At 47.7% G+C, this 23,978-nt stretch overlaps 1 protein-coding gene across 2 annotated transcripts in view; it reads left to right on the top strand.

Annotated features, from left to right (window-relative positions):
• LOC144784260 (mitochondrial Rho GTPase 2-like) overlaps positions 1 to 23,978 on the top strand; it is a 1,917,079-nt gene that overhangs the window by 1,483,556 nt on the left and 409,545 nt on the right. The window contains exon 1 of one of the 2 annotated variants that reach the window (XM_078662928.1): positions 9,308 to 9,485. The exons of the other annotated variant lie outside the window; for it this stretch is intronic. Within the exon in view, the coding sequence (XP_078519054.1) occupies positions 9,449 to 9,485 (37 nt within the window). The 5' untranslated portion in view covers positions 9,308 to 9,448. Of the gene's footprint in view, positions 1 to 9,307; positions 9,486 to 23,978 lie in introns of those variants that run through there. 2 annotated transcript variants of the gene reach the window in all.

Consider the following 23,978-nt stretch of genomic DNA (forward strand, 5'->3'; position numbering starts at 1 on the left):
TAACCTCCCTTAATGTTTGGGGTAGGTCAGCTAAAAACAGAGAGAATAGTAGGGGGCAAGTACACATCCCTGCCTTAAACCGTTCCCAATTGGTATTCTCTTCGTCAATCCTCCCTCCTTATCCAGAATTATCTGTGCCCAATTTTCTGTATGCAGTTCTTTAATTAGGGCTAGCAGGTCACTCTGTATTTCATACTCGACCAATGTTGACCACAGTTGCTCCCGGTCCACCAGATCAAAAGCTGCACGGAAGTCGACGAAACAGGCGCATAGTTTTCCCCCCTGATCGATCGACTTCCGTGCAATGGACCAAAGAGCAAAACAGTGGTTAACCGTTGAGTGGCCTTCTTTGAACCCCCCCTGTTCTGGTGGTACTATGTGTTTGTTATCAACCCAGACCTTTAAAATACACAGAATTACTTTAGAAAAGACCTTTTCTCCTATATCCAACAGGTTTATTAGGCGGTAGTTTTTCGGGGAGTTTACATCGCCTTTCTTATGTATTGGCCTGATAATTGCCCCTTTCCAATTATCTGGGAACTTGCCTGTGTTTAGGATTTCTTGGAACATGTTAGAAAAAAACACCGCCCACCAATCTATGTTCGTTTTTATTATGATCGCTGGTAAATTATCAGGTCCTGCAGCCCGTGTTAGGCTTAGTCTCTTTATTATACCTCTAATGGCCTCTGGGGAGAAGTATACTTTAATTTCTTCCCTTATTCCAGGCCAATCGTTGGCCGTTTTTCCCTCCTTGTCTGGCCATATGCCATAGATTTCTTCCAGATATGTCACCCACTTGGCCTCTGGCACCGAACAGTGTAGGGTTCCTGAGACTTTCCCCGTACATTCCTGAATTAACTTCCAAAAGCCTCTCACATTCTTTTCTTCAATTGTCTCAAGTAAATTCCCCCAACATTTGTCCTTAAAGGTTCTTTTTTTATCTCTAATAGTGGACTTATATTTTATTTTTCGTTTCTTGAGTTCTATTACCGCTTCATCACTATAATTTACACTTAGGTATCTCTCCTGTTTTTTAATACTAGCCTTTATCTTCCGACATTCATCATCGAACCAATGGAAGGTACTACTGGGGTATGGTTTCACATTATTTACTACTTTACAATTGCCGAGTTTTAGTTTTATCCTGAGGCATTCCACCATATCCCTTATTGTATCCTCATACCAGGTTATGCCCTCCTCTGGTGCTAGATTATCTAGTTCCACGTTAACTGGTGTGCACTCAGCTTTTTTATATATTCATCGGTGATTCTCGTAGTGAGTCGTTTGGGATATTCCACCTCTACCGATAGCACTTTTTGTCTATATGGGGAACTAGATACCTGGAGTTATACCTGCAGTGGGTAATGATCACTACCCTCCAGCCTAAGAATTTCAAATTGGTTAATTAGATAAAAATTCCAGGCCTGAATAAATGCATAATCTATTGGGCACAGTTGTTGTCCTACCTTAAAAGTACGATTCGCTGGCCGGTCTGCCTCCTTTCTTCCATTTATACAGACCAGACCCATAGCCCCTAGCAATTGCCCAAGCTCATCATCTTGAGTTGATATCTCACAGCAGGGAAAATGTGCGGGCTCTATTTTATATATTCCCAGCATATCCCTCAACCAGGGGTCCGTTTTAATGGGATTTAATCTATGATTGAAGTCCCCCAGTATTATTATCACATCTCTTGGATAGCGATCGCATAGCAATTCCAGGTCTGATTTTAAACATTCTAGTTCAGCCTTATATTCATTAGTTTTCCCTTTCTGTATGTATACATTTATAATACATACATTTTCGGCCCCCAACATATTGTTTAGGGTACATACTCTACTACCCAAAGCCCAGTTACACTTGAGTTCAAGGGAGTCCATGTCTTTAGCTATCCTTGTTGAGACCAGCGTCATCTGGCCACCGGATGGTCTACCTGATGGGTTCTTTTTTGCTGGCTTTACGTGGTGAGTGAAGCCTTCCGTGACAGGGGTTTCGTCGCACAGCCATGTTTCCTGGAGGCATACAATGTCATTTTTCTTCAGGGTGCTTTTGAAATCTTCCTGTGACATTATTCTATTGTATCCATTTACATTCCAGGACAGAATGGATAGGCTGTGCAACGACCCTTCTTCCTAGTCGATGTTGCTCATGTAGCCGTCTTCCTCGCCATTCATGTACGCTAGTTCTCTATATCTATTCCCAGCAAGAACATCTTCCACATCCCACCTCTGATCTTTTGGTTTTATCGTAATTTCAAGGGCATCTTTCTTACCTCTCCCCAGGCTGATCATTTTTATTTGTCTTTTGCCTAGGGCTGCGTGGTTCCTAAGGAAAGAGTTCCCTGTTTTATTCAGTAACACCTCTTCCCTTTTTACTATTCTAATTCCTTCCCAAAGCATCTCAGGCTCTGCCTTTTCTATTGCATCTTTTATTAAGGCTGAGTGGAGTAGGACCTTAGTTATTTCCTCCCCCTTACTATTCGCCATAAATACAACTTCTTTTAGATCTGCAGTACTGACATATCTTAAGCTGGGGCACTTTGCAAAAGATGATAGGAGCTGTGAGCGATTTAGAGGGATTATTTTCCTAGTTCTTTTCCCCCCCTTTTCCTGTGCTAAAGGTTCTACAAAAACCCAGTTGTCTGTAGGCAGTTCTGGCTGTCGATGTTGTAAAAAACAATCTGGCATCTCTCCCCTAGTAAGCCTGCTTACTTCTTCTCTGACTCTGTCTCTATCCCCCTTCACCTTGCTTGGGTTTGAGGACCCCGCACTTACGGACATGTCCATCCCCCAATCTACTGCTATACTCTCCCTTACCCCTGATTGGGTCCTCCTGGTAGCCTTTTCACCTTTTCCCAAACTATTCCTTGTTATCCTCCTGCTTTGATCGTCAGAGTTATTACTACATGTTCTTATTTTAGCGAATTTTCGTTTTTTAGCTCCTTGCCTTAGCTCCTTATCCTTTGTCTTATGGGTTGGAGGGGCCCCTCTCCCATACTCCTGTTGCTTTCCGGGCTTACAATTAGCTGGGGCCTTTTTCCCCCTCTTTTGCTTTGTTGTTTTCTGCATTCTATAGCTCCTTCCCCCATACCTTCTTATTAACATTGGGCAATAGGATATGTATTCTATGGGTGTATCCTCTGAATGGCTACTCGCCCTTCTTGCTACTTCCTCACTATCCACTGTATTCTCTTCCTGAGCTTCTACTGGTCTTACTAATGCGGGCATCAGGTTTTTGATCTGTACCAATTCTCCAATTATAGCCTTGTATTGGTCACCTTGTCTTTTTATAATATCATTATTCAGGACTGAAACCTCTAGAATACCCTGTAAAGTCTTTTGAAGCATTAACATAGCCTCAAGCATGGATAAGCTGGTTGATCCAGTCACCTCCAAACTGCATAAAGGCACCCCTGTAGCATTAAGGCCGGTAGCATTTAGGCTCTTTATATTGGGTTGTCCATTAAAACTGATCACCCGCTCGACAGGATTCTCTTCACCCAAGTGATTGCTGCTGGTTATTACATCTTTGTTCACCGCCTCGACGCCTAAGTCCTGGGTGAACAATGACTGCCACATCCTTGGTGAGGAAGACAGTCGAGGTTCCAATGGTATCTCAGCGATATTATAGTCGGACTGGTTCAGGGGTTCCGTACTGGATTCTGCCGAGTCTTCAATGGTTTGCGGGATCTCTAAAAATACTTTTCTCCTTACCCTTTGAAATGTTTCCCAATAAAATCCTTAATGGATTTCGAGAACCGCTGGCCCCCCTTTTTCGCCGGCTGACTTAGAAGACGCAGGCGCTGGCAAAGAGGTTGAATTCGGGGTCCCGTCACATTGTAGGCACAACCCCGGCATTGCAGAAAGTCATTGAAACAAACCGCAGCGATCAAATTTAGCCCTGGCCAGTACGGTCTGTCAGAAGAGTCTTTTTCACTCGAGCCGCCATCTTGAAGGAAAAGGCAAAGCGTTCATAAAAGTTCACGTCAGAGCAACAGGATCGAAAACAGGATAAAAGTTCACAATGTCCACCAATCGAACCAGGAAAGATGTCCGAGAGCAGCAAGTATCTCCAACAGTCACAAAGGAACTTGTTACCACAAAGAAAGCCGACTATAGCTGCAATAGGCGGCAGCAGAATCGAACAGGAGAAGATGGCGATATTCACGGGCTGGCTTGATGTTAATTGGGATTCGCCGAGGCTCATTAAATCCGGGATCAACACGGGGACCTCGAGCTCAGACGTGCAGTGCACCGCCGGTACCACAGCTAGCTGGAAACTCAAAAAGGAATCGTCCTCCGGTCCCAGGATACCGTCCACTTTCACGATCAGTGTCCGGAACACAGCAATGGTATGCGAATGGAGCGCCCCGATGGTGGCCATGATGGCCTGCAGCGATGGCGTGCCTTCCGTCCGCACCATCCCCTCTCAATAGGCGACAGAGCAGGACTTGAACCCCGGAGGCCGGCCACTCCGGGGTAAGAGGCTACGCAAATCCGATGTCAAACAGTGGGCGCCCCTCGTCTAGCAGAACACACCTTCGCCGTCAGCGAGGGCCCGGCCCGTCGACCCCGGAGGTTAGCATGGTCTCCGGGCTCCAGACCCCACCACGGCAGCCGGTGCGGCACGTTGGTGTGTCCTCGGTGTAGACCACTCACAAGATCGTACTAAAAATCAACAATTGCACGGCACACTTCGGGAGACCGGGCTCAGTCTAGGTCTCACGGCCGATGTTGATCACTTCCGACCCGGATAGGCTAGAAATCGAGGCCCCGGCTTCCACACGTTGTTAGGCCGAGAGTAGAAACACGGCGCATCATCGTCAATTGATGAGGTAGAAGACTCGGGATTGTACCATCAGAAGCAGAAAAACTTCATGAACACGGAAATCTGGCGTGAGTTCAGGATTAGAAGCAGGATATTCGAGCTGCTGGCGGAGGTCGGCGGAGCCGGGAGCTTACGTGGCCATCTTGATTCCTAGCGTAGCTCCTCCTCCCGGAAGGCTTTTTTACCTCGTTTATTACCACTAGGCCTAGTTCAGATAAAATTTCATTTAAAAACTCTCCTACCACAGAGTGATTGAAGTGGACAATTTGCTCATCTTGTTTGTCCGCCACCCCGCAAATGTTACTTTCTAAAGCAGGGATGCTGGTTGAAATCCCCCCCCCCAAATAATACTTGGTGAATCCGTAGCTTTAATTTGTTTTATCAGTTTGGCGAGTTTCTGGCGGAGTACACCAAGTATTTTTACCACCTCACTTTCCATTGGGATTATCATAAAAGTTTACCAGAAGGACAGTCTCCTTCTTCCCAAAGGAAAGGCTTAATAGTTGGTAATTTAATTCTAGTTGAAGGACAGTGACTTTCAACCCCGGTATGGTGTTTGCTATAAATACAATCAAACCGCCCTTTGCCCTGCCATAAGTAACCGCTTTTGCTGGGGAAAAGTAGGTTTTGTAACCAATCAAATGCAATTCTGCGGTGGCCCAGGTCTCCTGTAAACAGATCACATCATAGTCTTGGACATAATTTAGGGCACTTCCATCCTCAATCTTTGCGCGAAGTCCCGCAATGTTCCAAAACAAGAGTGATAACATTTTACCTTTCTGGACGAGAGGTACCAATTCCCTTGGACTTGCCTCCTCCAAGGGAGAACTCTCAACTACCAATTGCCCCTCCTCCCTTGGGAAACCTACTTTACTGCGTAATGTATTCCCTGAGTTAGGAGTTTCTCCTCCCTCTAAGGCCACCAGGTTATGGTTTGCCAAATGGCTGTCACATGCTGTCATTTTGTCATTTGACTCACCCTCCACAATGACGGCACCCTGTATATCAGTGGTTGCTGACGGGGTTAGTTTTGATGGAATACCCACATCCCCATTGATGGTCGGAGTAAGTCAATCCACTTCATCTAATCCGTACAACAATGAAAAGTGATTAAAAGTTGGCAGGTTAAATCCCTGTTGTACTGGAAAGCTTTTATTATGAAACCCCCTATGTGACTGGGGCCAGCGTGGATAATTATGCAAATTTTGATAAGAAAATTGGTGCCCCGCTTCTTTCCACTCAAAGGGGTTCCTTCTTACAGGATTCACTTTCGGGTAGGATGTTGGATCTCGTGGATAAAAGTAACTGACATAGTGCGTGGAGATGGAGCCCCCCCCCCTCTTGCCTCATACCAATCACCAATGCATCTCACGGTTCTATGATCCTTGAAATTTACTATTACTACATCCCCCTTCCTATCTTTTGGTCGTGAACCCACCCAAATTGCACGCCTCATGGTAAGGATTTCTCCATTTACATGGGCTGGGAGTGGTCTATTTTGTTCTAACCAATGAATTGTTTTATTTGTTAGTGCGTGGTGGTCTTCCCTTACTCCCTCTGCTAACTCAGGTACTCCTGCCATAATGATGGTAAAGGGAGCAGATTCTGGTGGTAGATCTACTCTTCTGTTCGTAGATCTAGAAGACCGCTGTGGAGGCTGTTCGCCATTCTCCTTCTCTGTCCTATTTTTAATGGATGGGATATTATTCTCAAGTTCCCTTTTCTCTCCATCCCTTTTGTCTCCAACAGCTGCAGTCTCCCTTTGTTTTACGTGGCCATTTACTGGTTGATTGGACTGTCCCTTAATGGGCACTGTTTTAGAAGATTTGCCCACCGCTTTTTTCCAGTTGTAGTGCCAGTTTTCACATTTGAAATACTAGTTGAAGTACTAGTTGATGGTTGTTCTGTGATCAGAGTGCAAGTCACAGCGGGATTTCCAGTATCAATTTTAGCCTGCGCTTTTGCTATTTCAGCCAGAGCGACTGTATTTCCTCCTATTTGTTTACCTAATTTATCTAACTGTGCACTAATCATCCTGGTTCTCTCCAAAAGAGGGAGTAGGAGAGACTTCACCATAACCTCTAATTTAGACAGAAGTTCACCCTCAGGGTTAGAACCGTTGGACATCTCTGGAGGATTACGAGGGGAAGCTAAATTGTTAATCTCTAATGGCTGTGAAAGTGCTGGGGCTATTGGAATAGGGTTGATTTTTTTTGTATCTTAGCATGACACGTCATTTGGGGCGATCCCGTTCTCTTCCTTTTCTTTCCTTTGATCTCTAGTTGACCGCACTGACCTGTCGTTGGGGAGGAGGCTATAGATAATTTTGGAGAACTTGATAGACCTGTGATGTCCATCCCCGCAGAAGAATTCAAAAGGGACGCGTCACCACTGGAACTAATCAGTTTGTCATCCTCATCCCCTATGACCGTTGGCGGATGCCCATCTCCTACAAGATTTACCAAAACCGGGGAGGGGGCTTGCCCCATTTGTCCTAAGGAGGAGCGCTTTCCCGTTAGTAAGTCCAGGGAGAGGCGCTTCTCTGTGTCAGCAATTTCTTTCTCTAGAACGGTGGAAACTCGTTTAAAGAATTGGTCAATCGTGCCGGTTGCTACCCCATTTGAGGTTTTAACAGTGATGTTCCGGCTTTTCCCCGTGTGGGAGGCCATGAAAAGAAGAAAATAAATAAATAAATAAAATAAAATAAATCAGGGGATGCAAACAAGTTACAAGTCACAATGGAATGTATTAAATACGGGCTTTCTACAACAGATGTTCAACTCGCAGAGTAGTGAAGGGCAAAAAGTCTTACCAAAAAAGAAATGTAAGCAAATGTTCGGAGGGTGGCCCGTCCCGTCCTTAATCGTCCTTGGACGGCCTTAGACGGCCCGCCCTTGTCCCGGGCTTCTTCCGGGACGCTCCCGCGCGCTCCAGCGCAGCGGTGAGGATGGCCTGTTAATATAGAGGAGGTGGTAGGTGGGGGGGGCAAGCAGGGAGAGCGGCCCTGGTGTCTCGGGTCAGGCTAGCAGGGACTCCTGGGAGATGGAGTCCCTGGTCCCACCGCTCGCAGCCCTGCTGCTACGCTTACACACCCCACAGCAGTCTCCAGGGACGCGACCCTTCCTCTTGTCCAAATTCCACAAGGAGGGCACACAGCGAAGCGGGACCCGCGAAGCGGGTCCGGCGAGATGCAGCGCTTCAGGGAGAGCACACAAGCAGCAACAAAGGACCGAAGCTCAGAATCCCGGCAGGTAGGCAAAATTAGAGTCCCAAGCAGGTTTGGAAGGCAAAGGTTTTTAACGCCGTTGGTGGGGGGCGGGGCATGCAGGGAGAGCGGCCCAGGTGTCTCGGGTCAGGCTAGCAGGGACTCCTGGGAGATGGAGTCCCTGGTCCCACCGCTCGTAGCCCTGCTGCTACGCCTACACACCCCACAGCAGTCTCCAGGGACACGACCCTTCCTCTTGTCTAAATTCCACAAGGAGCGCACACAGCGAAGCGAGATGCAGCGCTTCAGGGAGAGCACACAAGCAGCAACAAAGGACCGAAGCTCAGAATCCCGGCAGGTAGAGTTTTTATTTATGTGTAAATTAGCAAAACAGATAAATAAAAGGCATTGCCATTTACAACGCACCAATAACTTAAACTCTCGCAAATGCAAAACGTATTGCATTGCAAATGCTTATCTTTGTGTTGGTCTCGGGGAAATTAAGTGATTTACCGAGAATCAAAAATGTAGCGCTAACACCGAGATTGGAAACTGGCTCCCTAGTTCTGAAGTCGGCAGCTCTGGCCCTCATGCCACATCCTCTCCTTTACCCTTATTAAACAATTAATTTAAATTACTAAACAATTATTTAAAATGCTTTCTGTTTGACCTGGCCTCAAAAAAGGATACCAACATCAAATTTTAATAAAACCTTATCGGAGCTCATTTTAAAATACGGGAATTTTGGGATCCGTCTTTTATGTCAATACTAGCATCAGGACACGCATTGAACATGCATGCGGCTGCGCACGTAACTCCTAATCCCGAGGTCTCCTCTTTCCTTGGAAGAGGCACTCGTACGATAAACACCAAGCTGGCGAGTAATACGGCAGCTCTCCTTATTGCAATTTGTAAAGTTCTAGAAGACTCAGAACGTTGATATTTCGACAAAAGTCGGATACCTTCAAAAAAGAAAATCTATTCAGCTTGAAACAATATGTGCTTACAATATCTCAAGTGTTCTATCAGTTTTCTGAGTATTATTTAATCGCGTGAATAATTCTTCTACTATCAAGCTGTGAATTCAAAACATTTATTAAATTATAAAGTAGTCAGGATTCACCTAAAAGTTTACAAAAGTTTTGCTTTCCGATCGACCAACATTTGTTGTAAATAAATAAAATACCTTTCTATTATGGCTGCCGAGAATCCTGTTACTACAGAAATGGCGTGTGGACATCCAGAGTAGTCCTCCTTTTATGTCGCCTCACGTTGTACTGTATTGCTTTGGTGAGGTTTTGACAGTCTTGCCGGTTGCCACCCATGCCAGCTCTGACTCCGCCTGCCTCTCCCGGGACGGCGGAAAAGTAGGAGTTCAGCTCCTGGTGTCCTGGGAGTGGAGGACAAACCGGAGTCATGAAGCGGGACGTGCGGATCCTGCTGCTGGGAGAAGGTGAGGGGATGTGCTAGAGGGCAGGCTCACCTCTCTGAAATCTTATATACTTCCACCTGTAGGAGGCAACTGGTTCCGTCTCGTTCCCTGTGTCAGGAAGTCACGGTCGCTGCTGGTTCACCGCGTTGTAGTAGAGACCAGCGCTACTCCCATAGCAATGCATTAGAATTGAAATAGCATGATTCGTGCACAGAGCCCATATATTGCGAGGAACAAGTTTAGACCACCCATAATGGCAAGCGTACTTTGCCTGTACCAGTCCCAGAATGCTAAGTGTTCCTGGCAGGGAGCCTAGGACTTGGGGAGTTTTTGGCAAATTTACTAGTTCATCATCATCATCATCTTTATTTCGGCAACATGTGCCATAAAAGGTACAAATGACATTTGATCTAATACAGCAATGGTAAAATATGTACAACTATTAAAACATATAAAATCAGTACACAAGTATAAGGACTAGCCATTCTATATACTAAAAATATCTACATCACAATTTATCATTTTAACAATTTATCATAATGCCCCATCTAAAAGACGTCTCCTCTTATGCCAAACTATCCCCAAATATTTGGCTACGGCGAAGACTATATGCCCTGATGAATCGGTCTTAAGGACCCTATATGCTTGCAGGCAATGGGAGAAGCCCAGATTTTTACATAGTGGGACGATCCATTTCCTCCGCGCCTGCACATAAGCACTACAAAAGAACAATATGTGCAAATCAGTTTCCTGCTCAGATTTGCACCCTGGGCAATGAGACGGGGAAGGATCTGCCCACTTACTGGTGTAAGCTCGTAGTGGTAGACTGCCATACCTCCATTGGAGATACAGTTTCCTGATTAGTATTGGGGATATGGTATCTAAAACAGTTTCAAACTTGTAGCTGTCCTTTGTTAGTAAAAATGATGACGTTAGGGTGCCCAGGCCGCTTCCTTGGAGGTAAATAGCCATTTTACTTTCCTGGTACTGGGTAATGAGCTGCCTCCGTGTAACCCCGGGACATGATAAAAGCGGGTCAGACCATAAGGTGGATAGCCCTAGCTTCCCTAATTCTTTTTTAATATAATTTAGCCAGGAAATTTTCCCGATGTTTGGAAGGGTAAGAATTTCCTGCAATTCTAGCCTGTAATTCCCTAGCTCTGGTACACACCAAATCCTGCGCCAAAATAATAAGGGCCGCAGGCCCATGTCTTCATCAAGGGGTCTCAGGGCCAGATCGAGTCTAATGGGCAGCAACGGAGTAGTTGAGGGAAGTGATAGGAGCTGTCTGATAAATTTGTTCTCAGTTACTACCAGATCATGATTACACGTGTGGCCCCAAAGTTCGCTTCCATACATAATAGCTCCCCTTGCTTGCGCTCTATAGATCTCTAAAGAGGGACCCACTGGTTTAAAAGAAGACTTATTCTTGGAGACTAATTTGATGATCCCGCCTGCTATTTGGGCCAGCTTTATTTGTGATTTCTCCCCTTGGTGCGCCCATGACATTTTTTCGTTTAGGGTGATTCCTAGGTACTCAAAGGTTCGAACCCTCTCTAATACGTTAGGTCCAATGTACGGATTAGGGCGGCTTCTGGTTGGGGGGGTTAAAGACCATATATTTGGTCTTCAGAGCGTTGATCTCAAGGCCGTGATCTTTAGAGAATGCCTCGAAGCCATTGAGAACTCGCTGAATCCCCATTGGGGACTTGGGGAGCAGCAGGGTGTCATCCGCAAACATAATTGCGGGCACCCTGCTGCCTCCAAGTTTGGGGGCGTCAGTATTCTCAACCCCATTCAGATGCGCAATTACCCCGTTGACATAAAGGCAGAACAGGGTCGGTGCGAGCACACATCCCTGCCTAACCCCCCTGTCAACGGGGAACTTGTTGGACAATATCCCCTCCCTACCACATCTAACCTGGGCGTAGTTACCAGTATGTAGTCTGATAATCATAGTTAAAAGATGTTGTGGAACCCCTAAGCCAGAGAGGACGGACCAAAGTTTCCTACGAGGTACCAGGTCGAAGGCTGCTCGTAGGTCAACGAATACAGTATAGAGGCTGCCACCCTCCAACTGTACCGTTTTCCAAAATATAATGGCAAGTCGGAAGACACTTTGTTCCTGAAACCCGCTTGGTATGGGCTCAGGACTGAATGGCCTTGCATCCATTCCAATAAACGGTCCAGAATCAACCTGGCAAAAATCTTTTGGGGGACGTCTATTAGACTGATAGGCCTGTAGTTGGCTGGGAGCAGAGAGGAACCCTTCTTGAAGATGGGGACAATCTCTGCCCCCAGCCAAGTAGGAGGCACAGGCATCCCCCCCAGAATTTCGTTAAATAGAACCTGTAGATATGGAGTCCAAATCATGGGTTCGTTTTTAAATAGGTCACCAGGGAGTTTGTCCAACCCAGGGGCCTTTTCCGAGGCGAGTCTAGCAATAGCTGCCCCTACTTCTGGCAGGGTAAATTTATCCATATCCAACGGTGGCGTGTGGGTCAAGCCTGCCCCCGGATCATCTTGAACCCGGGAAGAATCTATGCTAGCCGCAGTGTACAGGGATCTAAAGTGATCCTCCTACACACTGGGTGCAATGTTGGCATCAACTGCCGGGGTGGGATCTGCCGAGCCATTTTTTACAATCTGCCAGAATTTCCTGGCATCACGGAACTTAAGAGCATCAATCATATCTGCCCAATTAGCATAATCCCATTCAGTCTTTGCATTAGAAATGAGATCTTTGTACTCCTTCCTCTTAGTTCTGACCAAGGAAGTATTGAACTGTTGCTTCATAGCCGCTAGTAGGTCAGCCTTGGCCTTTCTACAGGCGGCATTGTACCATGAGGCGCGTGTCCCCCTGCCTTTCCCTTTGCCTTGCCTCTGCTCAGGATTCAGAACATCAGCTAGGGTACTACACAACTCTAAATGAAATGCACCGAGTTCTCTATAAGTCTCCTCAGGCGTGACGGGGTTATGTATAAGGTTGTCAACCTTTTCCAAGACTAGAGCAGCTTTTGCATACAACCTCTGAATATCCTTAGGATTTCCCAGAATTTTGGGCCAGCGGACTATACGCCGATTAGTAGATAAGATCGTTCTGGAGTCCATACGATCATTGCCATCCTGTATTTGGATTGTGACACCCGGAACCGAAATTTTTAGGATCAGTGCATTATGATCGCTGTCGTTTCGGGGAATTACATTAAAATCCACAATTCTGGCCCATTCAGACATTTCTACAAATATGTAGTCTAATCTAGAATTATGCCCCATTTTATTAAAGGTCGGTTTAGGTGGAATGTCACCGCTTACCCGGCCGTTGCAGGCCCTTAGAGAATTTGCTAGGGTTAAACAAGTAATTTGCGTTGCTGAAGGCGACCAGGACTTCACTGGTGGGCCAGCCAGTTTCGGGATTCCCCAGTGCTCATCTTCCTCATTGGTTGTACCTTCTAGGAATAATGGAAGCGTACTTTGCCTGTACCAGTCGCAGAATGCTAAGTGTTCCTGGCAGGGAGCCTAGGACTTGGGGAGTTTTTGGCAAATTTACTAGTTCTGATGGAGACAGTTTGACTGAGAGAGGTGCTTCTCAAGCCCAAGCGTCAAACACATGGGTGGGCATGAAGATACACAGGAAAGCAGGCACAAATCATCATTGCTGCGCCTGCTATATAAAACAGCACAGACCCATCAAACTATTAACTGATGGAACTGGTGATGCTGAAGTTATTTCATGAACTAGAAACTTGGATTGCACACCAAAATATGTTGTCATCATTTAAACATGCTCCTTTGAATGGTACATCACACAGTATGTTAGTAATGTCTATGGTTGCTAATTTTTTAATGTTGGAAAACTACTGTATGCTTGCTTTAGGGACTTCAAAACAACATTTGTTGCGGTTGATAGGAACTTAAATATAATGAATAGATGGGGAATTTCATAGTGTTAGGAGCTAGCCAGCAGCTATACAGTAGAACCTTTGTTCAAATAAAGCGTAGCAGCGCCTCTGCTTTATCCCTGAGAATCTATATTGATAAGAGGTGTGTGTGCTCACACTTCTCTTATTCTGCGTCTATGTAGCATGTGTAAGGAATGCTTTGGGAATTATAGATCTTAATCCCCAAAACAGGAGTGGAACTTGACCTCCAATATTACAGTAGCAGCTGACACAATCACATTGATCAGAATTAGTATCGCCTTGCAGCATCAATTAAGTATATTTTATAGTTGCAGCAAGTTCAACAAGACAGAAGTGAAAACCACAAAAATAAATGTGGCATAAAGTTCAAGGAAAGAGGGCGGCGGTGTATGAATAGTCAAGCGTTTGCCAATATACCAGCCTACCGATACCTTTGTCTGGTTCAACGAAAAGGACATTTATCATCATCAACGAGCATCACTAAACCTTAAAGCTGCTTTTTAAATATATGTTTTGGATATGTTATTTAGTCGCCTTGCAGGCCCAAAAGCAAATTTCATCCTAGATGCAGCACGGGTCACATTTCTGTACACTTTGGCTTGTGCTTTAGAGGCATATCCAGCTAAACTCTCAAAGAGGTTGAGCACTGAGCCATTAAGGTTGCTCAGATTATTCAGGTTACCTAACTCCACCTCACAAAAGCAAATTAGACTAGCGTTTAGTCTAGCTGAAAACACACTGGCAATGAAGCTTGCTTTGTTCTAATTTGGCACCAAAGCTGACATTAAGGGAGAGTCAATTAAAATCTCAGTTTTTTGTTGTATTTACTTGATTTAAGGGGTTACCCTATATTCCCAGGCTTTACATTCATCCTTACATCCTAACTTTATTGAATATTCAGATGTTATTGCAAATTGGATTGGCAAATGGTGTATTTAAAAGGATAATGACAAAACATCTAAAGGACAAATCATACTGTCTCGAACTAACTAGTTTGCTGAAAGAAAACATTCTGTGCTAGGACTAACCACATATTCCTGCAATAAGATGAAGAGGTTTCTGTTAGACCTGCTTCCTATCTTTCGCTTTGAGAATTAAGGTATGGGCTTTTCTCATTGGAGGAACCAGGCCAAGTTTGCATAAACCCACTCCTCGTAGGTTGCTGTAGATTCTACAATAACATCATAGTGTGTTCTATGCATATCATTTATTGTTTCCTAAAAGCTGCAAAACAAATGAAGAATGTATTTAAAATCTCCCTCACAGAACTGGCCATGCAGTAATGTCTTGCTTAGGCGGGCATGTGGTTTTGTGAAATGTACTGGTGCCATATTGAAATTCAGGATGGAAATGAAAACTCATTGAGTTGAAGAATATTGCTTTGTAATATGTACTGCAGAGTACTCCACTTTTTTTTTTTTTTTTAAACAGATTTTATTCAATTTTCTCATGTTTCACAAAAATAACATTCCCAAGGTCTTACGGGCATCATGTATGATCGCATAATTATACAGCTCCGTGAGATTTCAACAAAACATAGTCCTGCATCCCACTAGATCGGCCATACCTTCATCTCCTTCTACATAAGGGGAATTGTTCATCAGGTGCAGGAATCATTTCCCATCCGACTTGTGTCGTAGTCCTGAGGGGCCGATCCATTCTACCCCAGGATTATTCACACATTGTCTTCACCAATTCACCTTGCCAGAGAACTGAGAACACAACCCCCCCCTCCCAACCTACTCCCCCCCCCTTCCCTGGTCCCCCCCCTTAGCCCCGCCTCCCTCCTCCCCTCAGACATGTTGCTCTCCCTTACAGCGCACTTGTTGCACAATATACATTCCTATCAGTTTGTTGGATTCCCTATGGCAGTAATCCATGTCCCATCTAGGAGGATGCACCCGCGTCAGTCGTTCCCCCCCCCCACCTGCCGTCTCACCCTTGTACCTGTGGTTGTGTTCCCATGTAGTGAAGGGAGTCCCCCACTCCCAGGAAGGTCAGTCATCGTCATCCGTCGGGTTTTTAAAAAGATCCACCATCGCCACCCAGGCTCTCGCCGTGTCCCATAATCTGTCATTGTCAGTTCTCCGAGCCATCTGTAGATATTGCAGAGTACTCATGACTAAAAATTCATTTTTGCGGGGGGCGCTAGAGGGCACACAGCAAGATGGCCGCACCTGTGTGAGGCTCTGCCCGGCTAAGCCACTATCCGTGAAATATCCGCCTGTAATCCGTGCCATCTGCGGTCCTAGAGGGGCATATATGCTGAGAAAAGTGCCCTGATCAACTTTTGTTGCTTGTTAGGCTGATTCCCCAAGTGCGGCTGAACGAAAGAAGCCAGAAACCTGAGTGGCGCAAAATGGCGGCACCGGTGGAGCTGTGAGAATGGTGGCCCGCTGACCCTGCATTGAGATGGCGGAGGCGCGTTCGGTGCCTGGGACGCTTTGAAACCCCATCGCTGGACGCTGCTGACAACTGACCTGGGAAGCGATGGTCCTGCCCTTGACGTGACGGCATACTGCGCGGCTCACTCCTGGTGATTGCGGTGGAGCGGACGATCCTTTCCGGACGGCGGCGTCTGGGGCCCTGGTGCCAGTGGCGGTGAGTGAGGCACGGCGGGTGCTGGGGCTGCGTCTGTGGAGGCGGGGGCGGCGCTTGTGCGCTCTGTGTCCAGGCTCTGTTGCCGTGCTCTGGGACTCGCGGGCTGCTGTGGAGCCGCGCGAGGTCAGCGACTGAGGAGGCGGTTTTGCTGCTCTTGACTCTGAAACTGCCCGGCTGGCTTGGAGCTCCTGTTCCCTGGGTGGAGTGAACGCGAGGCTGCATACCTGGCCAGATACCACTGAGATTGCGGCTTCCTGGGGCCTGGGACCCTCGGGCGTCGGGCGCTGTCAGGTTCTCATGCCTCATTTACCCTGGAACACTGCCGGTGCTGGTGTGGCCCCCTGGATTTATAGTTTTGACAGTGCTGGTACCGCGTTTCGGGACGAGGTGCTCATTTCCATTTGTACTGTACTGTGGTCTTGGGCCTCAGACGATTGGGGCTGTGTATTTTATAACTCTGGGCCTAGTGATGTGCCACTGCAGAGGGTGCTTTAGGGGCTGTATACTACGAGGGAGCCCCCAGCTAATTAATTGATTCGCTGTACTGTTGATTGCCCCCTTCCATCTGCCCTGGAATACAAGTAACACAGCAGGGTGACATCTGGCTGCCCGCACCTCGGTGGGGACGGTGTGAGTCTCTGGCTGCTGGGCGGGGTACACAGACCTGGATATTGTGCTCAGAACTGTCTGACCTTGGTGGCCCCATCTGCTGTGTACAGTGAGTACAGTGTATTGTCCGTGTGAAGACATTCTTGTTGGCGACGTCATGGGCAGGACGCAAAAAACGCAAACGCGTCTCCCGTTTGAGGCGCGTAAAACACCAAAACCCTCCCAAAAAGCGGACTCGGAGGCTGATGTACCTGTGACAGAGCAGTCCACCCTGGAGACCACGCTCTTTGCCATGCAGCGAAGCCTCCAGTCCATATAAGGCACGATGACTGCGGTGAACCATCGTCTAGACAATATGTCCTCCCAGCTTGCAAAACAAAATGCCCGGATGGGAGAGGTAGAACATTGGGTGTCCGCCGCTGAAGATGATCTAAGGAATATTGCGGGGAAGGCATTAAATATGGAGAAGGTCCTCTCCCTCATTCAAGCGAAGAATGAGGATTTGGAGGCCCTCTCCAGGTGGAACAATATACGCATTATTGGTCTGCCGGAGTCCACGAATGTGGGGAACATGGAGACCTTTATTGAACGACTAATCACTGAGATCTTTGGGACCACTCATTTGTCACCCATGTTTGTCATTGAGCGCGTGCACCGCTCCCTAGCGCCAAAGCCGATCCCGGGTGCACCCCCGCGCTTGGTAATTGCTAGGGTGCTTAATTATAGGGATCGCAACTCCATCCTGAGAATGGCACGGGAGAAGGGAACTATTGAACATCAAGGGAACACGCTCACTTTTTTCCCGGACTTCACTGTAGCTGTGCAGGCGGCTCGTAGAGAGTTTGGGGCCGTCAAGAAATTTCTGCAAGCGGAAGGAGTCCCCTATGCAATGCTCTACCCAGCCCGCCTGCCGGTAGGGTCTGACAATGCATCAAAAAGTTTCACCACCCCTAAAGCAGCTATGGAACATGCAAAGAAGTTAAAAAAAAATGGCATCACGAATCTCAAGCAACCTCTCAGACTGAGGATTGACGTAAATATCATAGCCATCAGCCAGTTCTGGCTTGGATTGTTTTGTATGCGCAGGGAAGGCGCTGGTTTCATTGAACAATGATCTTTGTTTCAGGACATAGTATGGAGGGAACGCTTCATGCAGCAGACACTATAGCTTTCTCAAGTAATTTGGGGTCCCCCTGGGGCTGCAGCCTCTATTGTGTAGAACAGACTTATTGATGTGAATGCTGTTTGCTTAGCCACCTCCTATATGACAGGAGGACAGTAGTTCTCATAGCCCCCCAATGGGTGTCCCCCATATCTACAAGTTGCTGTGTATGTTGGGTTGGGGTGGAGATGTTCAGGGTTGGGATGGCTTTGGTGAGTTGGAGGTGCTGAAGTGGGAGGGGGATGGGTGTTTGGGTGGTTGGAGGGTGTTGTAGGGGGGAAACCTGAGAGGGAAACAAAATGGGAGATTGGTCCTTTGGTCATATGCTTGCAATGGTTTCGTTATAATTGGTTGGCCTGGAATGTACGACGTCGCTGTGGAGCAACTGGCTGTTTTATTGAGCACTGATGATTGTGCATAATACTGTTAGTTTTCTCACCTGGAACGTGCGAGGGCTGAACTCCCCAAAAAAGATCAGATATTTCTTTGCCTTCTTAGATCGTATGGGATTGCAAGTGGCAATGCTGCAGGAGACCCATCTTACTGTGGAATCAGCTAGAGGTTTGGGTTCGCGTTGGGCGGGCACTCGGGTGGCGTTGTCCTATTCCTCTTATCCTAGGGGGGTATTGGTGCTAGTTAAAAAGGGCGTCCCATTCACTGCGCTTCGGGAGGAGACGGATGACCAAGGGAGAGTGGTGCTCCTTCATGTACGTTTGAGTGGCGTGAGTGTGTTGCTTGTGAATGTTTACGAGCCGAATACGGACGACCCATCATTCTACTCAGATGTGTGGCGTAGGATCTCTGAGTTTCCTCCTGCAGAGATAATTTGGGGCGGCGACTTCAATGTCTGTCTGGATTCACGTTTGGATAGAACAGGTAGTGGTTAGCCTCGTCCTAAGCTAGCTTCTGAGGCGTTGCGGGGAATCTGTGATGCAGGAAATCTCTACGATGTATGGAGGTGTCGCCATCCTGACAGTAGGGAAAGCACGTTCATATCCACAGTGCATGGGTCCTGGTCTCGATTGGAGTTTTGGCTGCTTTCTGCGACTGCCTGCACGTGGGTGACGGGGGTGAGGCACGAAGCGCGCTCATTGTCGGACCACTTACCGGTAACGTTAGATCTGCAGGTTCCCACGTACAAACGTCCGCCTTACTCGTGGCGTTTGCAGCCCACGGAACTGGCCGATCCAGATTTTAAAAAGACTGTTACGGAGGCGATCAGCAACTATTTTCGTGAGAATGAGGGCACTGTTGACAGTGCGGGGGTACTCTGGGAGGCCTTTAAAGTGACCATTAGAGGGGTGTGCATTGGAGCACAGGTGGGAGTGTTGGGGGATATCCGGCACCGAATTAAAAAGCTGGCATCCGATATCTCCGCACTCGAGCGGGAATACGAGATCAATCCATCCCTGACAACCCTGGCAGATATACGGTCCCTCGTCACTGAACATGACGAAACAGTAGATCAAGAGCTGCTTCACTGTGCCCGTCGTAAGATAGCTCGCTATTATGGGGAGGGAGGGCGCCCAAGTAGATCTTTGGTGCAGAAATTGGCTGCGCCTAGGACCCAGGAACACATTGTGGAAATACTAGATCACGACGGGGTACACCATTACTCCACTCCACAGATTAGCAAAACAATTGTGCAAATCTATACCCGGTTATATGCCGCCAAACATGATATCTCCCAAGAGGAGATTGGCACATACCTGGATGACTTAGTATTGGGCTGGCTCACCAACACGCACAGGGAATATCTAGTGCTTCCATTTGATGAAGAGGACGTTAAAATGGCTATCATGTCGCTTCCGACATGCAAGGTAGCCGGAATGGACGGACTGCCTAACGAATTCTATAAAGCATATGCATCTGAACTGGCCCCACGATTGCTGGCAGTCTTTGCGGAGGCATATGATACTGGGAAGTTGCCCCCGACTCTCCGGGAGGCATTAATAGTGACACTGTTGAAACCTGACAAGCCCCCGAATAAATGTGACTCGTAACGGCCTCTTTCAATCATAAATATCGATGCAAAAATCCTTGCTAAAATGATCGTAACTCGATTGCAGCCACTGGTTCCCCTGCTGGTCCTACCCGACCAGTCTAGATTTGTCACGGCGCGCTCCAGAACACATAATCTCCACACTTCTTTCCCCACTTTACATTATTTTTACCCGCACTTCCAAGCTGTCGCTGTACTTTTGGATGCGGCGAAAGCCTTCGATTCCTTACAATGGCCTTACATGTTTACGGTTCTGCTCCGGATGGACTCCCCCCCCCCCCCCCCCCATTCTTCCTAAAATGGATCAGGGTGCTCTATGACGACCCTGTTGCTAGGGTGCGTGTGAATGGGTGGGTATCGTCACAGATCGCAATCAGGGGTGGCACCCGTCAGGGATGCCCCCTGTCACCCATACTCTTTTCGCTCGCTCTTGAACCTCTCGCCTGCAAGCTTAGTAAGTTGCATGGTGCGGCTGCGTTGCGGTTCCGACAGCGCCCACTGGTGGTGTCCCTATACGCGGACAATATGTTACTCTATGTGCACGACCCTGAGGTACATCTGCCCGAGTTGCTTAGAGAATACATCAAATTTGAACGCTTCTCCGGCTTGGGGATTAATTGGACAAAATCGATGGTCTTCCCTCTTACGGCGCACACAAAAGAGATTGCGCTAGAATTCCCACTGACTTGGACCTCAGATCCTGTGAAGTATCTGGGAGTCTGGATTCATAGGGACCCGGAAGTGGTGATTTCGCAGAACTATGGGTGGGCGATCACGAGTCTCACAGAGAGGGCTGAGAGGTGGGCACATCTGCCCCTTTCATTGGCAGACAGACTGGCGGTCATTAAGATGACCTTCCTTCCCCAATTATTATATTTTTTCATTAATATCCCTATCAAAATGAATGTGGCATTCTTCAAAACTCTCCTGTCTGTACTATCGACTTTTGTCTGGGGCGGGAAGAAGTCAAGATGTAAGTGGGACCTTCTGGTGCAGCCGTTTGAATGGGGAGGATTCGAAGCTCCGGACTTTAGGCAGTATTATCTGTGTGCCCAGGCTCAGTTTGCTCATTACTGGCACTATCCTCAGCGTTATCAGCCCCACGAGGCCATGGAGGCGGATGCGGTGCTTCCAATGGCGGTCCAGGCGGCGACTCTGTCGGGCGGCACGGGTGGCCCCCGGACTGAGATAAATCACGTGCAGTGTACGGCTTGGGCTTGGCGACAGCTGGCGGATAGAGGTCAATTACCATATCTAAATGCCCCGCTATTGCCACTGGCGTCTCATCCGGATATCTCAGCTGCGCGTGAGCAGCGCGCCCTTTGTGAATTGGCCAAGGTGGGAGTCAAGCGGATCGGGGATCTATATGAGTGGTCGTTTTAAAACTCTGCAGGAGGTGCAAAAAGGGACAGACAAGGGTTTCATGTTAGGATTTATGTTTGTGCGGGTGAGGCAGGCCATTAGGAATGCCTATCCGGACTTCCCAGCAGAGCCCACCACTCTTCGTGCCTTGCAGGCGATGCTGGAGAGTGCAGATCGTCAGGGACTAATTACAAAATTGTATAATGCATCGCTACGCGAGCGTGAGCACCCCTCATTTGTAAAGTGGCAGGCAGTGTTAGGAGACGCTTTCATCCAGGATATGTGGATAGCATGCTGTACACTCACTGGCTGTCTGACGGCTAACTGCAACTTGAGAATTATACATTTTAAGTTTCTGCACCAAATATATTATACCCCGATGCATCTTTTTAAGTATGGTTTACGGGAGAATGCTAATTGTGTGCGGTGTGGAGGAGCAGACGCAGACTTTGTGCAAGTGGTGTGGCAATGCAGACGTGTGCTTGCATTCTGGGAGGAAGTGACAAAGATGCTAACGGATATTCTAATTTCTAATTTAAAACATTTGTAGAGCGCAGCGTATACCGTACGGTTTCTTGGCGCTAGTAGTTCGTTTGACTCCTGAAGAAAATAAGACCGGTCTTGAGTAGGGAGGGGCATTATACAGGGAAGGCTTGTTTGAAGAGAAAGGTTTTTAAATCCTTGCGGAACGAAAGATAATGGGTAGAATAACGGAGGTGATCAGGGAGGGAATTCCAAAAGGTGGGGGCAAGAGTGGCAAAGTTGGTTCCGCCCCATTTTTTACGTTTAAAACGTGGGGTTAGGAGGAGGGATTTGGAGGAAGAACGAAGCTCTCTAGAGGGAACGTATTCCTTTTAGTAATGAGGCAATAAAGGCAGGGGCAGTGCCTTGTCGGGCCTGAAAGACCATACACCCGGTCTTAAACAGGGAACGTTCTTTAACCGGGAGCCAGTGAAGCTGTTTGAGGAGGGGTGTGGAGTGGTGGTACCGTGGGAGACCATAGACCAGACGGGCCGCCTGGTTCTGGACCAACTGGAGTCTCCGCAGGCTATATAATGGGATGCCGTTGTAGATGGCATTAGCGTAATCTAGCCTCGAGATGACCAGTGCAGCCATGATCACCTTAAGTGCCTGTGGGGAAAAAAAACGGGAAACAGAGCGAATAGTGCGAAGGGTGAGAAAGCAGGAAGATACAACGGTGCTGATTTGTGAGTGGAGGGTGAGCTGGTTGTTGATTTTAACCCCCAATGTTTTAACTGTGGGTGACGGAGAGGGGGGGGGACCTAGAGAGAGTGGCCAGAAATGAGAATTCCACGGACTGGACGAACCACCGGTGAGAACCAGCTCGGTTTTGTCCGGGTTCAATTTCAGCTGGTTGTGGTTCATCCAGTCCCTGATGAAGGTCATAGTCGACTGAAAATTAGAGACAGAAGAAGGGGAAGTAGACAGATCGAAGATGAGCTGGAGGTCATCCGCGTAGTTGTACACGGTGACCTCCAGCTGCTGAAGAGCAAAGATAAGAGGAGAAATGTAAAGGTTAAACAACAAGGGTGAAAGAGAAGATCCCTGGGGGACACCACAAGTGACAGGGATAGGAGTGGACGTGAAGTCACCCGACCGAACCGCCTGGGTGCGGTCCCTCAGGAATGAGGACAGCCAGAGCAGGGCTGAGCCCTCGATTCCCGCCGCCCTGACACGGGACAATAAGATGGTATGGTCAACCGTGTCAAAGGCGGCGGAGAGATCGAGAAGCACCAGCGCCTGGTGTTTATTGTTGTCCATGCCCGTCCTGAGGGTGTCCAGTACTGATACCACGACTGATTCGGTCGAGTGTCTGGGGCGGAAGCCGGCCTGGCGGGAAGCCAACCCACCGTTGGCCTCTACGTGGGCGCTGAGGACCGCGGTGGCATGGCGTTCCAGCACCTTGCCCAGGTAGGGCAGCAGGGAGATAGGGCGGTAGTTGGCTGAGATGGTAGGGTCAGTGCCGGGCTTTTTCAAAATGGGCACTATGAAGGCTGTTTTGAGTGCCGGGGTCACTACTCCCTGAGCGAGTGAGTTGTTGAGGAAAGTGATGGGGGCTTCAGGGCAAGAGGAGTAAATGTGTTGCAAGATACGAGCTGGACAAGTGTCTGCCGGGGAACCCGACTTGACTCTGGGAAGTATATCACGGAATGAGGCCTCAGTGAGGGGAAGAATAGAGGTGAGGCGATTGAGGACGGTGGGGGAAGAGGGGTCCACAAAAGTAGGTGAAGGGGGGGGATGTTAGCCTTGATGGTAATGATTTTGTCTGTAAAATAGGTATTGAGCTGATCGCAAAATGATTGAGATGGAAGGATTTGCGAAGAAGCTCTGTCAGAGTAAGCCAAGTTGTTAACTATGCTGAATATTTCTCTGGATTTATTTTCCGCTGCCTCTATTTTTAAGGAAAAATATGTGGTTTTAGCAGAGAGAATAGCAATTTTGTAAGTAGCAAGTGATTTGAGATAGAGGGTTTTTGCTGCGGAGGAATAGTTTCTTCTCCACTGTCTCTCCGCCTGTCGGGCCGATAGTTTTAACTCTTTTAGGTGGTCGTTAAACCATCTGTTGGAGTCCTTTTGTCGTCGGATGGAAATACGACGCAAGGGGGCCACAGTGTTACAGCCTGTTGTCAGCCAGGTGTTCATGGCAGTGGCTTGAGAATGGGAGGAGAGACCGGAGAGAGACGGGGTGGAATTACGGAGCAGGGAGGACAAAGAGGAAAGATCAACTCTGTTCCAGTTTCGCGCCCAGGTGTTTCTGGCATGTGGAACTTTAGGTACAGAGTGGTGAGAGATAGAAAAAGAAATAAGAGCGTGGTCAGACCAACAGCAGGGGGA

Source organism: Lissotriton helveticus, chromosome 10 (assembly GCF_964261635.1).
Source record: "Lissotriton helveticus chromosome 10, aLisHel1.1, whole genome shotgun sequence".
In the NCBI taxonomy this organism is placed as follows: domain Eukaryota; kingdom Metazoa; phylum Chordata; class Amphibia; order Caudata; family Salamandridae; genus Lissotriton; species Lissotriton helveticus.